At 45.6% G+C, this 13,195-nt stretch overlaps 1 protein-coding gene across 7 annotated transcripts in view; it reads right to left on the minus strand.

The window, feature by feature from the left end:
- SNUPN (snurportin 1) overlaps nucleotides 1–13,195 on the minus strand; it is a 41,682-nt gene that overhangs the window by 2,400 nt on the left and 26,087 nt on the right. For all 7 annotated transcript variants that reach the window (XM_082735919.1, XM_082735921.1, XM_082735915.1 and 4 more), the window contains 5 exons: nucleotides 8,455–8,559; nucleotides 7,154–7,250; nucleotides 5,198–5,295; nucleotides 2,194–2,268; nucleotides 568–648 (listed from right to left, as the gene is read on the minus strand). In XM_082735919.1, coding sequence (XP_082592045.1) covers nucleotides 568–648; nucleotides 2,194–2,268; nucleotides 5,198–5,295; nucleotides 7,154–7,250; nucleotides 8,455–8,559 — 456 coding nt within the window. The remainder of the gene's footprint in view (nucleotides 1–567; nucleotides 649–2,193; nucleotides 2,269–5,197; nucleotides 5,296–7,153; nucleotides 7,251–8,454; nucleotides 8,560–13,195) is intronic.

Genomic DNA, 13,195 nt, shown 5'->3' on the forward strand with positions numbered 1-13,195 from the left:
GACTGCCCAGGACTGAGGAGATTCTAGGGACGTGAGACCAGTGCTAAACTGGGGAAGTTCTGGACAAACTGGACAGGCTGGTCACCCTGCTCTCAGCCACTGCTCAGCAAGCACCACCACCCCAGGGACCATCTGTCTTGGGAGGGAGGATAAGAGTTCATCCCCCCCTTGGTCTGTCAGTCACAGAAGCCCCCAACTCTATCCACAGCTATGGCAGTCAAACAAGCGACCTGGCTCTCAGGTTCATAGCAGAAAAGAGGTACCCAAGAAGGACCTAGGAATGGAAGGAAGCCTTGTCCCTACCTGTGCCCCCACCTTTCCATCTATACAATGAGGGGTGTAGATGAGCTTTCCTTCCAGGGCCCTTCCAGCTCTGGCATTCTGACTTATCTAGTCGGGCAGAGTTGAGGTTTTGAAGGGCAGTGGCACATCTTTCCCAGGAATCAGCTTCCAGCCCTTCTCTGATGCTCTGACACAGCAAAGTCAGAGGATATCTGAAGAGTCTACATGACCAAGCTTCCCTGCGTCCTGCAGTCTCATCAGAGCAGTAAGGACAAAGGTGGTTACCTCAAAAGGGAAATCCATAGACAGCACCTTACATAGGCTCTCCGGAGTACAAGGGAAATTCTTTAGTCCGACAAATTTAAACTAAAATAAATTAGAGCAAAGAATTAGTACATGTTACAAATAATATTGGTTCCAGCAAGTGAAACTGTATTAAAGAAGAAAAGTTCAGTCTCATCCTTCCCTACCCACCCCCACCCTCTGAATTACTGGGTTGTTAATTCTCAACCTTGCTTTAGCCACAAGAATCACCAAGGGAACTCTTAAAAATCACTCAAGTCCAGGCCCCACCTCAAGATTCTGACTGAATTGGCCTGGGATGAGTCCCAGGCATTTTTTTCTTTCTTTCTTTTTTTTCTTTAAAGCTATCCAGTTGATTCTGACACACAACCCAGGACTGAGAACCACTGTCCTGTGCTAGATTTAGGGACCATATGTTATTCTTGAAGCCATATGACAGTCCTAAGAAGAGCTAGTACAGCTCCTTTCATATCAGCATGGATTTTTAGCCTGAACAAAAAGTGTAACAAAGTGATTAGGACTAAAACTCTAAAGTCAGATTGGTTGGGTTTCACTCCCAACTTTGCATCATTTCATCTGTATATGTCTCTGCTTTCCCATCTATGAAATAGGATAATAAAAGTATCTCCCTCATAGGATCGTTGCACAGGTTTAGTGGAATAATACATGCAGAGCTCTTAGAACATTTCAGACACAGCTGCTCCCATGCTCCCCTTCCTCATACATGTTCTTCCAGGACCTTCCTGGTAACATCACTGATGCTGACCTGTCCTGTAATTGGTTATCCAAATGCCTTTAAAAGTGTTGTAAGCAATCCAAGCAAATGCCAATCTACAGGGCTTTGCTAATAAAGTGCCCTGAACGTAGCTGTTGCATATTTAATTGCTGAGTGGGTAGCAAAGACACAGGGGCTGGCATCCTGGGCTGTGGGACCTTGGGGAAGGCAGTCCCCCTCTCTGAGCTTACATCCTCATCTGTCAAATGAGGCAGCTGACTAGATGAGGTCACTCTCAGCTCAGATACAAGAACAGAAGTTCTCAAAGTGTGGTCTGTGGACTAGCAGCACCAGCAACACTCCCCAGAGTTAGAAATGCAAATCCTCAGGCTTACCCTGACCTACTGAATCAGAAACCCCAAAGGGGAGGCCCAGGCATCTATGTTTACCAGGCCTCCGGATACTGCTGACAATGCTACAGTTTGAGAACCACTATACTAGAGCTCTAAAGAGCATTATTAATAAAAGCAGTTACTAGCATTTTATATCAACTATCATTTTGTATTTATTGAGTGACTACCATAAGCATCATGTTAGGAGAACATGCACACTTCACATCCCTTGGTTCTTAGAACAACCCTGTAAAGCGGGTGTTATTAACCCTATTACACAGATGGAGAAACTAAGGCCAAATTAGATTATCAACTTTAGCTAGTAATTGTTAAAGCCAAAACTGGTTCAGATGTGAAAGGCTGGTAAGCCCACATCCTTCCCATTGTGCCATGCTACCTCAACAACAAGATAATTTCATTCATAATGATTATATTTAGATAAGAGAACAATCCAAACCAACCCCCCCTAAAGAATCCTACAGTCCTAACACCAGGCCTTACAGGATTGAGCTTGGTTTTCTCTCCCAGTCCTTCTTCTGGTAGCTTTGAATGCATCCAGTAGAATCGGAAATCAGTCTGCCACAGAGAAGGGAAACAGAAAGATGAAATGCTGCTCATTTCAAACTATAACATGAACAAAACTCCCCATTCTAAATAGCCACCTAATTTTTAGAGACCTAAGCCCCTCTATCATTACCCTCATTATTCCTTAAAATACTGCCATAAGGTCAGGAATATGTTTATAAAATCTTGAAGATTTTTTTATTTTATTTTATTTATTTATTTGACAGACAGAGATCACAAGTAGGCAGAGAGGCAGGCAGAGAGAGGAGGAAGCAGGCTCCCCGCTGAGCAGAGAGCAAGATGTGGGGCTCGATCCCAGGACCCTGGGATCATGACCTGAGCCAAAGGCCGAGGCTTTAACCCACTGAACCACCCAGGCACCCCTGAAGATTTTTTTCTTAAAACCCAGTAAAGTTTTTTTTTTTTAAAGGATTTTTATTTTATTTATTTATTTAAAAAAATTGTTTTTAAAAAGATTTTATTTATTTATTTGACAGAGAAAGAGAGATCACAAGTAGGCAGAGAGACAGGCAGAGAGAGGGGGGAAGCAGACTCCCTGCTGAGCAGAGAGCACGATGTGGGGCTTGATCCCAGGAGCCTGGGATCATGACCAGAGCCAAAGGCAGAGGCTTTAACCCACTGAGCCACTCAGGCGCCCTGCCAGTAAGGTTTTTTAATAGTAGTCGAGCCAACATATATCACTGAAGGCCTACTAGGTGTCAGGCTCCATGCTAAGGACTTTATGCACATCATTATTAACCCTCAACCATACTCTGAGAGTTGGATTATGATTATCTCCATTCTACAGTTGAGGACTCTGAGGCCCACAGAGATTGTATCATTTCCCCACAGAAAATACAAGGTGACCCTGTACTCTAACTCCAAAGCACATTATGTTAACATCTGTTTTATTTTAATTCTGTGGATTAGAAACTACTTTGTAGGGCACCTGGGTAGCTCAGTGGGTTAAAGCCTCTGCCTTCGGCTCAGGTCATGATCCCAGGGTCCTGGGATCGAGCCCCACATCAGGCTCTCTGCTCGGTGGGGAGCCTGCTTCCTCCTCTCTCTCTGCCTGCCTCTCCACTTACTTGTGATCTCTGTCTGTCAAATAAATAAATAAAATCTTTAAAAAAAAAAAAGAAAAGAAACTACTATGTAGTTGTAACTTCTTATAAACTACTTTATTTTCTGAATTCCTGATGCCTTTTGTTTCTTGTACATTATTTTGCTTTTAAAAATTAAAAAAAGTCTGGGGTGCCTGGGTGGCTGTCATTAAGTGTCTGCCTTCAGCTCAGGTCATGATCCTAGAGTCCTGGGATCGAGCCCTGCATCAGGCTCCCTGTTCTGCAGGAAGACTGCTTCTCCCTCTCCCACTCCCCCTGCTTGTGTTCCCTTTCTCGCTGTATCTCTCTCTGTTAAATAAATAAAAACTTAAAAAAAATTTTTTTAAGAAGTCTATTCTATATATTATAGAAATACAGGTAATTTTATTTATTTTTAAGGATTTTATTTATTTGAGAGAGAGAGAGCGTGTACATGTGGTGTGCACAGAAGCAGGAGGCAGGGCAGACGGAGAAGCAGGTTCCTTGCTGAGCAGGAAGCCTGACATGAGGCTCAATCCCAGGACCCCAGGATCATGACCTGAGCCTAAGGCAGACGCTTAGCCAGCTGAGCCACCCAGGCGCCCCGAAATAAAGGTAATTCTAGTAACCAATTTACAGGTTGTGAATACATGTTATGAAATATCCTTCAGCAAAATTAAAGGAAAATATGTTCAACACTGATTTTATGAGGTCTGAGTTTTAGGTGTGTCTCTGCTCTAGAGCAAGGTACTTACCATCTGTGGCTCTCAGCTTCCCATGCCTATATGTGAGGAATGACAACAGCACTCACCTTAGAGTGTCGTTATAAGGGCTTCAGTGAGATAGTGCTCAAACGTGCTTGGCAATGCAAGTCTTAGCTATTATTGTTAGGACAATGCATGTTTTCGAATTCTGTGGCACCACCAACTAGCCTCGTACTTTCGGAAACCATGCTCTGGCTCATGGCTACAGAAAGCAGCAGCCTATGGTGACAACCTGCGATTCACACTTGGGCCTACATGAGGATGGTCCTGAAGCTTGTTAAAATGTGAGCTGACCCCAGAGTCTCAGATTCATAAGGTCTGCCAATTTGCATTTCTAACCACAGTGAGAAGGACTGTGATAAACTAATTGACAGGGAGGACAAAAAAATCACCACTAGACAACTGAGACAATGTTGCGGGAGTGTTGGGAACAGAAATGGAGTCTAAGGAGTTGACCCAGCTTCACTCCAGGGTCTGCGACTGTCACTCATAGGAATTGCCAATCTCAGAAAAACCTTGGGGGAAGGTGAAACTTGAGGGGACAATATTGGGGGGGTTCTCCTCATTTGGAAAATCTCCTTCCAGAACTGGCCCCTCAGAGATTCGAGCCATTGTGTCATACGAAGGAGGCCCTGCTGTTTTCAGGGTCAGGATGTGGTTGGCAAGACAGCGGAGCTGGCTGGAGACTCTCCGATGGTGACTTAATTCCACCTTCTCTTCCTTGCGCAGCCTGCACAAGGTGGCATCCCTGTTGCCCACAGTCTTCCCTGCCAGCAATCCTCCTCTACTCTGGAGAGAGGGGAGGGGGCGGCTGCAACTTTTACAAAGTCCCAGCCTACCCCCTCTGCTCCGTTTCACTCCTTCCTCCCCTCAAGATTGCTGTACTTCCCTTAGTTCCTCCTACTTCTTCTTTTTTTTTTTTTAAACGAAGCTAATTTAAACACAAAGATACAAGGAACATTAGATAATGTTCTTGATATACCACATCCTGTGCACACATAGAAGCTGGTCACGTACCAAACCCACATGCGTAGTCACTTTCCTGGGAGGAGAGGAGAAAACAGGGGAAGACGCGAGGCGAGGACCCGTCCTTACCTGGCAATCATAAAAAGGGTGTCCCCGCCAGCACATCACATCCAGAACGTAGTAGGTCTGGTTCACCTCACTGTAAATGCAGTCCAGAATGGTGTAGTCTGGGGACACAGAGCAGAAAGTGAGTAGCGGGTGCCCATTCCAATCAGACTTCATTAGAGAGAAAGGTGTTTTTTTTTTTTTTTTAAAGATTTTATTTATTTATTTGACAGAGACACAGCGAGAGAGGGAACCCAAGTAGGGGGAGTGGGAGAGGGAGAAGCAGGCCTCCTGTGAAGCAGGGAGCCTGATGCAGGTCCCGATCCTGGAACCCCGGGATCATGACCTTAGCTAAAGGTAGATGCTCAATGACTAAGCCACCCACGCACCCCAGGGAGAAAGTTCTTCTTGACCCTTTCTTGCTCCTGGTACTGCTGAAGGGTGATGTGAGCAGGACAGCATGAAAGAGATCAAGGCGACCCTTAAGCCAGGTGGGAATTCTAAACTTTTAGATAAACTGGGACATTTACTCATCTTAGGAAAGCTCCAATCCAAAAGCAAGCCATCTTCCATTTTAATTTACATGCACTTTTGAGTTCCTATCATAGGTGGTGTGTTCTGTGGGGAATATTAACTCTAAGTAGTCCCTGCCTTTAAGGAACTTACAATCTAGGTAAAGACATAAGATGATCACAGAGAAAAAGAACCAAGAGTGGAACTGTACCACACAAACTAAGAGCAACAGGAATTCCAGAAGAGGGAGACTAAAGAAGCAGGAAATGCTTCATGGAAGAGATAGCATGGAAGAGATGTAGTTTTCCAGGATCAGAGGATTAAAACAACAGGGCAGAAGGGAGGTGGGAGGGCATTTCAGGCCAGAATACTGACCTGACATGAGGAAAGTCCTCCAGGTTTGAAACGAACTGGCCACATGGGGGTAACAAGCAGGCAAGTGAGCTGACCAGAGCTAGGAGTGGGTGTAAGGAGTAGGGGAAAGACATGAGGATGGGTGAGCCAAAGGGCACATGTGAGACCCTCTAGAAGCTAATAGGAAAGGCTAGGCTGAGTAACAAGCACATGAAGAACCACCCAGGGAGCCTGAGCCGGCAGGGAAGAGAACAGCGTTTCAGGTCCAGCTCTGCCACTTCGATGAATGACTGCCCGCAAATGATTTAACCTCCATGAACTTAGTCTCCTCAGCAGAGCCTAGGTTGGAGAGGCTATGGTTAGAACAATGATAAAGGAGGACAGGGAATTTGGCAGGAAGCCCCAGAAGCAGCTCACCAATTTACACTCGGCATTCCAAGGGACCTCCCCACCCAAAACTGTATGTGTCACCTTGTAATGGGTGTCCATGGGGAAGGTGTGTCGACTTTAATTCAGGGGTTTGTTGCCCAGCAGTCCTCACAGGACTGCATCTGTTCTGTAACTGAGGAGGCCTGACCTTGAAGACGGCCTGAATTCAGTGGATTCAACTTCCTTGAACTTGAAGGAGATGGCCTAAATCTAGAGCTACAGTTTCAAAGGTATACTTTCAAAGTGAGTCTTTAAAGCAAGTAACCAAGGACCTTCCACTGTCTTTTACTAATTACAAAACTTAATAAATAGGGCACCTGGCTGGCTCAGTTGGTAGAACTTATGACTCTTGACCTTGGGGTCAGGAGTTTGAACCCCTGTTGAGTGTAGAGATTACTTTAAAATATATATTTCTTTCTTTCTTTCTTTTTTTTTTTTTTGAAATATTTTATTTATTTGACAGAGCGAGATCATAAGTAGGCAGAGAGGCAGGCAGAGAGAGAAGAGGAGGAAGCAGGCTCCCTGCCAAGCAGAGAGCCTGATGTGGGACTCGACCCCAGGACCCTGAGATCATGACCTGAGCCGAAGGCAGAGGCTTAACCCACTGAGCCACCCAGGCGCCCTAAAATATATATTTCTAAACACACAAACAAACTGAATAAATAGATAATTTTATGTAGGTACCTTTTGCTGTTGTTGAATTTCGTCTGTTGCCCCCTGGCAGAAGGGAAGAAAACCTGTTGACACAGTAACCACTCTTGGTGTAGGCACTGGTAGAACCCTGTGTGGAAAGTTACCATTCCCATTAAACATCAAGGTCTCCTCACCCTCTGCTTCCACAGTCTGCAGGGGTGTCAGGCCCAAAGACGGCTCTCAACTTAGCCCTCCTGCAGGAAAGTGTTTCAACACCCATACCAGACCCAGTGGCTGCAAGAGATAGGGAACTCAAAGCACAGGTGACCTTCTCAGGCCCCCTCCCTCCTTGGGAGCTTTGTACCCTCACTTTGCTGTTGGTCATTAAACCTTGCTTTGCTGCCCACTACTCTGTCTGGTCTACCTCTTCATTCTTCAAAGTGGTGTGACCAAGAACCACAGGCACCGACGGAGAAAAAAGTCCTAAAACATTTATAGGGGCTCGTCCAGGATCTGCACCATTGTTAAGGACAACTAACAGATAAAGGTCATCAAACTCCGAAAGGTGGTTCAGATGGAGGCTCACATGGAGGTCAAATCAGACATCTACAGAGGACCTCTTGATAGATCGGGACGAGAGGAATCCTGACAGCCGCCCCATCCAACACCCTGACCAGCAGGAAGTAGCTTTGAATGGTTGCCACCCTTCTCCCCTAACAGCAGTTAGGGTTACCTCTTCAGAGGGGAGAATGATGAAGGACAGTTGGAAGGCAGACAAGTAGGGTCAAGGGGCCCCTGGCCTAAGAGGAAACCACTCTTTTTTTTTTTTTTTTAAAGATTTTATTTATTTATTTGACAGACAGAGATCACAAGTAGGCAGAGAGGCAGGCAGAAAGAGAGGAAGGGAAATATGCTCCCTGGTGAGCTGAGAGCCCGATGTGGGGCTTGATCCCAGGACTGTGGGATCATGACCTGAGCCGAAGGCAGAGGCTTTAACCCACTGAGCCACCCAGGCGCCCCAAGGAAACCACTCTTGGAAGGATCTTACACCATCCTGGAAGGAGACCTCCACCCTTTCCCATGTTTGGATGACCGGCACAGGGAGGGTTAATCAGATGAAAACAGCCTGCTAACAAGCTTATAAAAACCCTTGGACTTAGAAACCCCAGTGGCAACCCTTTCTGGCCCCCTCCCTCCTTGGGAGCTTTGTGCTCTCACTTTGCTATTGCTCAATAAACCTTGCTTTGATGCTCACCAAAAAAAAAAAAAAAAAAAAAAAGGAACACAAAGTGCAAAGAATCCCTCCCGCCACAGACCAGGCATGCTGGGATAGGGAGGAGGCAGCGACTCACCCTGGAGGCCACAATCAGGGCTCTTTTTCCAACAGGGCACACGACCACAATCCATTCCTGCCCCAAATCCGAAGGGACGTCAATTAACCACTCAGACAGCATCAACTAGGAACACAAAAAAAGGCATTAAAAATCATCAGTGGGGGCTCAGGTCATGATCTCAAGGTCCTGGGATCGAGCTCTGCATTGGGCTCTATGCTCAGTGGGGAACCTGCTTTCCCTTCTCTCTGCCTGCCTCTCTGCCTACATGTGATCTCTGTTTGTCAAATAAATAAATAAAATCTTAAAAAAAAATTATCAGCGGTGGGGTACCCAGCTGGCTCAGTCAGTAGAGCCTGTGACCCTTGATCTCCGGGTTGTGAATTTGAGCAACATGCTGGGTAGAGAGATTACTTAGAAAAATTAAACACTAGGGGCACCTGGGTGGCTCAGTGGGTTAATGCCTCTGTCTTTGGCTCTGGTCATGATCCTGGGGTCCTGGGATCAAGCCCCACATTGGGCTCTCTGCTCAGCGGGGAGCCTGCTCCCCTTCCTCTCTCTCTGCCTGCCTCTCTGCCTACTTGTGATATCTGTCTGTCAAATAAATAAATAAAATCTTTAAAAAATTTTTAAGAAAAAGAAAAATTAAACCCTAAAGAAAAGAAAATCAACAGGGGTATGCTGCTGCAATGTCTGCAATGACAAAGAATTCACATCCTATATGTATAGTGAAAATACACACAAGGCTGACTGTAGACCTCTGCCCCACTTGCTCTTAGTTGACTTGTCTCAGCTGATGGAATAGAGGCCGCTCACTGTGAGCTTCAACTTCTCCCCTTATCTTCATTTCCTGCATCCATACCCATTCTTTCTACGTTGCCTCCTGTGTCTGGGTAATGGGACCTTCTTCCTCCCCTTACTTTGCCTGTCTACCTGCCATTCTTATAACTATTTTGTTCCAGGGGCTACACCTCAGAGATGAATGAGGTCCCTGACCTTGAGATGCTCTTAATGTAGATCATCATTTCCGAAACTGGTGACCCCAAATACTGTACAAAGAATGTTGGAAAATCTGCCTTAAGGAAGGGGGGGATGAAGAATGAAATCTTGCTATTTGCAATGACATGGATGGAGCTAGAGTGTATTATGCTAAGTGAAATAAGTCAGAGAAAGACAAATACCATATGATCTCACTCATATGTAGAATTTAAAAAAGAAAACAGAACATATGGGAAGGGGGAAAAGAAAAAAAGGAGAGAGGGGAACAAGCCAGAAGTGACTTTTTTTTAAAGATTTTATTTATTTGACAGAGAGAGAGACAGCCAGAGAGGGAACACAAGCAGGGGGAGTGGCAGAGGGAGAAGCAGGTCCCCTGCAGAGCAGGGAGCCAGATGCAGGGTTTAATTCCAGGACCCTGGGATCATGACCTGAGCTGAAGGCAGACACTTAGGAACTGAGCCGCCCAGGTGCCCCATCCATAATTGACTCTTTTTTTTTTTTTTTAAGATTTTTATTTATTTATTTGATAGACAGAGAGAGATCACAAGTAGGCAGAGAGGCAGGCAGAGAGAGAGGGGGAAGCAGGCTCCCCGCTGAGCAGAGAGCCTGATGTGGGGCTCAATCCCAGGACCCTGAGATCCTGACCTGAGCTGAAGGCAGAGGCTTAAACCACTGAGCCACCCAGGCACCCCTCCATAATTGACTTTTAATGACAAAGAACAAACTGAGGGATGACAGAGGGAGGTGGGTGGGGGGATGGGCTAGATGGGTGATGGGGATTAGGGAGGGCACCAGTGATGAGCACCGGGTGCTACATGGAAGTGACAAATCACTGAATTCTACTCCAGAAACCAAAATTGCACTGTGTGGTAACTAACAAAATTTAAATTAAAAAAAAGGGGGGTGGTGGTGATGGTGTTGAAATGAATTTTGCGAAGATTAACTCATGGCTCACAATTCCTCCCATCTCCACAGAGACCAGCCATCACCGACTCGCCCCCACGGAATCTTTCATCTCTCCTTCCCCTTGGCCCACAAATTGCTCAAGTCCTAATCTTCAAAAACAAAACAAAAATGAAAACCTTTTGTCACTCTGTGTTTCTGTTAAACTATCCCACTTTGTCCTTCTTAAAACGACTTCATATTTCTAGATGCTGCCCTCCCCCACACCCTGACACCCTCAGTCCAGACCTGCTACCCCAAAGCCCTGCCAGAGGCCGTCAGTGACCTGCTTGCTGCCAAGTGTCTCTCTTCCCTTCCCTCCCCCTTACCCACCCCACTCCACTCCTCGTGTGACGCTGCTGGTCACCACCTCCTCATTCTCCTTGACACATGTTCCCTTGGCCATGTGAGCCAGCGCTATTCTTTTTTTTCCCTCCAAACACTCCTCCACACACTCCCCCAAAACACCCAGAGAATCTTCAGGAGGCTGTTTTAGGTTCCCCTTTTCTTTTCTCTTAGATGTTATCTGCTTGGGGCTGGTTGTATCTACTTCTGCATCCTCACCTGCCACTTCTGAAAGGACACCCCCAATTCTCCTTCTCTTCCCCTCTCTCTTTCTTTCTTTTCTTAAGTAAGCTCTACACCCAACATGGGGCACAAACTCACAACCCCGAGGTCAAGAGTTGCACAGTCCACCGACTGAGCCAGCCAGGTACCCCAATTCTCCCACTTTTTCATCTCCTGACTGCTTTCCTTTCCTCCAGACCTGTATTTCCAGCCGTCCACATGGTATCTCTTTCTCTGCTTGCTCTCTCTATACCTTAACTCTGAGTCCCCAAAACAGGATTCATGGCCTTCAGTCGCCCAAGTATTTTCCATCCCTGAAACTCCCCTCCTTCTCCTTCTGTACCCTGTAGCCCTGTTAATGGTAATACCATTCTCTGTTACCAAATCTCATTTTTTTTTAAAGATTTTATTTACTTATTTGTCAGAGAAGGGATCATGACCTGAGCCGAAGACAGACACTTAACTGACTGAGCCACCCAGGCATTCCTCTGTTATCAAATCTTTTTTTTTTTTTTAAAGATTTTATTTATTTATTTGACAGACAGAGATCACAAGTAGGCAGAGAAGCAGGCAGAGAGAGAGGAGGAAGCAGGCTCCCTACTGAGTAGAGAGCCTGATGTGGGGCTCGATCCCAGGACCCTGGGATCATGACCTGAGCCGAAGGCAGAGGCTTTAACCCACTGAGCCACCCAGGTGCCCCTCTGTTATCAAATCTTAAACTAAACATAGTCAATGTGTCCTTAAAGAATGGTAGTGATACAACACCAAAAGCACAGGTGACAAAACAAAGGATAGATAAATAAGACTATATCAAAATTTAAAACTTTAGTGCTGCTGCTAATACTATCAAGAAAGTAAAAAGACAATCCACAGAATGGGAGAAAATATTGCAAATTATCTACCTGATAAGAGACTTGTATCTAGAATATATAAAAGAACTCTAAACACTTAATAATAAAAGACAACCCAGTTAAAAGATGGGCATAGGTATTTGGGGCGCCTGGGTGGCTCAGTGGGTTAAAGCCTCTGCCTCTGGCTCGGGTCACGATCTCAGGGTCCTGGGATTGAGCCCCACATCTGCTCAGCAAGGGTCCTGCTTCCCTTCCTCTTTCTCTGCCTGCCTCTCTGCCTACTTGTGATCTCTGTCAAATAAATAAATAAAATCTTAAAAAAAAAAAAAACAGATGGGCATAGCGGGGCACCTTGAGTGGCTCACTTGATCATGCGTCTGACTCTTGATTTTGGCTCAGGTTATGATCTCAGCATCATGAGACCCAGCCCAGTAAGGAGTCTGTTTAAGATTCTCTCTCTCTCTCTCCCCTTCTGCCCCTACTCTCTCTTTCTTTCTCTTTCCCTGTCCCCCTCACTTAAAAAAACAAAAAAGGGCATAGACATTTCTCCAAAGAAGATATACGAATGGTTAATAAGCACATGAAAAGATGCTCAATATCATTAGTCCATAAGGAAATGGAAATCAAAATCATGAGACACAAGGAGCGCCTGGGTGGCTCAGCTGTTGGACATCTGCCTTTGGCGCAGGTCATGATCCCAGGGTCCTGGGTTTGAGCCCTACTTCCAGCTCCCTGCTTCTTCCTCTCCCACTTCCCCTGCTTGTGTCCCCTCTCTCGCTGTGTCTCTCTGTGTCAAATAAATAAATAAAATCTTGAAAAAACAAACAAACCGCGAGACACCACTTCATACCCTCCAGGATGGCTATACTCAAAGGAATGGGCAACAAGAAGCATTGGCAGAGTTGCGGAGATGCTGGAGCCCTGCTCCACTGTTGGCGGGGATGTAAAACACTCTAGTCACTCTGCAAAACAGTCTGGCAGCTCCTCAAAATGTTAAATATAGAATGACCATACGCCCTAGGAATTCCATTCCCAGGTATATACCCAAGAGAAATGAAAACATATCCATGCAAAAACTTGTTCGTGACTATCCACGGCAGCATTATTATTCACAACAGCCAGAAAGTGGGAGCAACTCAAATGCCACCACCTGATGGGTAGACCAGCCAAATGCGGGGGATCCGGACAACAGAACATTATCTGGGAATAAAAAGAAATGAAGTTCTCACGCACGTTCCAACACAGATGAACTTGAAAAACCTTATGCTAAATGAAAGAAACCAGACACAAGGAGCACATCTCATATGATTCTATTTATAGGAAATATCCAGAAGAGGTGAATCCAGAGAGACAGAAAGTAGATGACTAAGTGCTAAGGGCTAGGGGAAAGGACGAATGGGAGT

The sequence above is a fragment of the Mustela nivalis genome, assembly GCF_964662115.1.
Source record: "Mustela nivalis genome assembly, chromosome: 6".
In the NCBI taxonomy this organism is placed as follows: Eukaryota; Metazoa; Chordata; class Mammalia; order Carnivora; family Mustelidae; genus Mustela; species Mustela nivalis.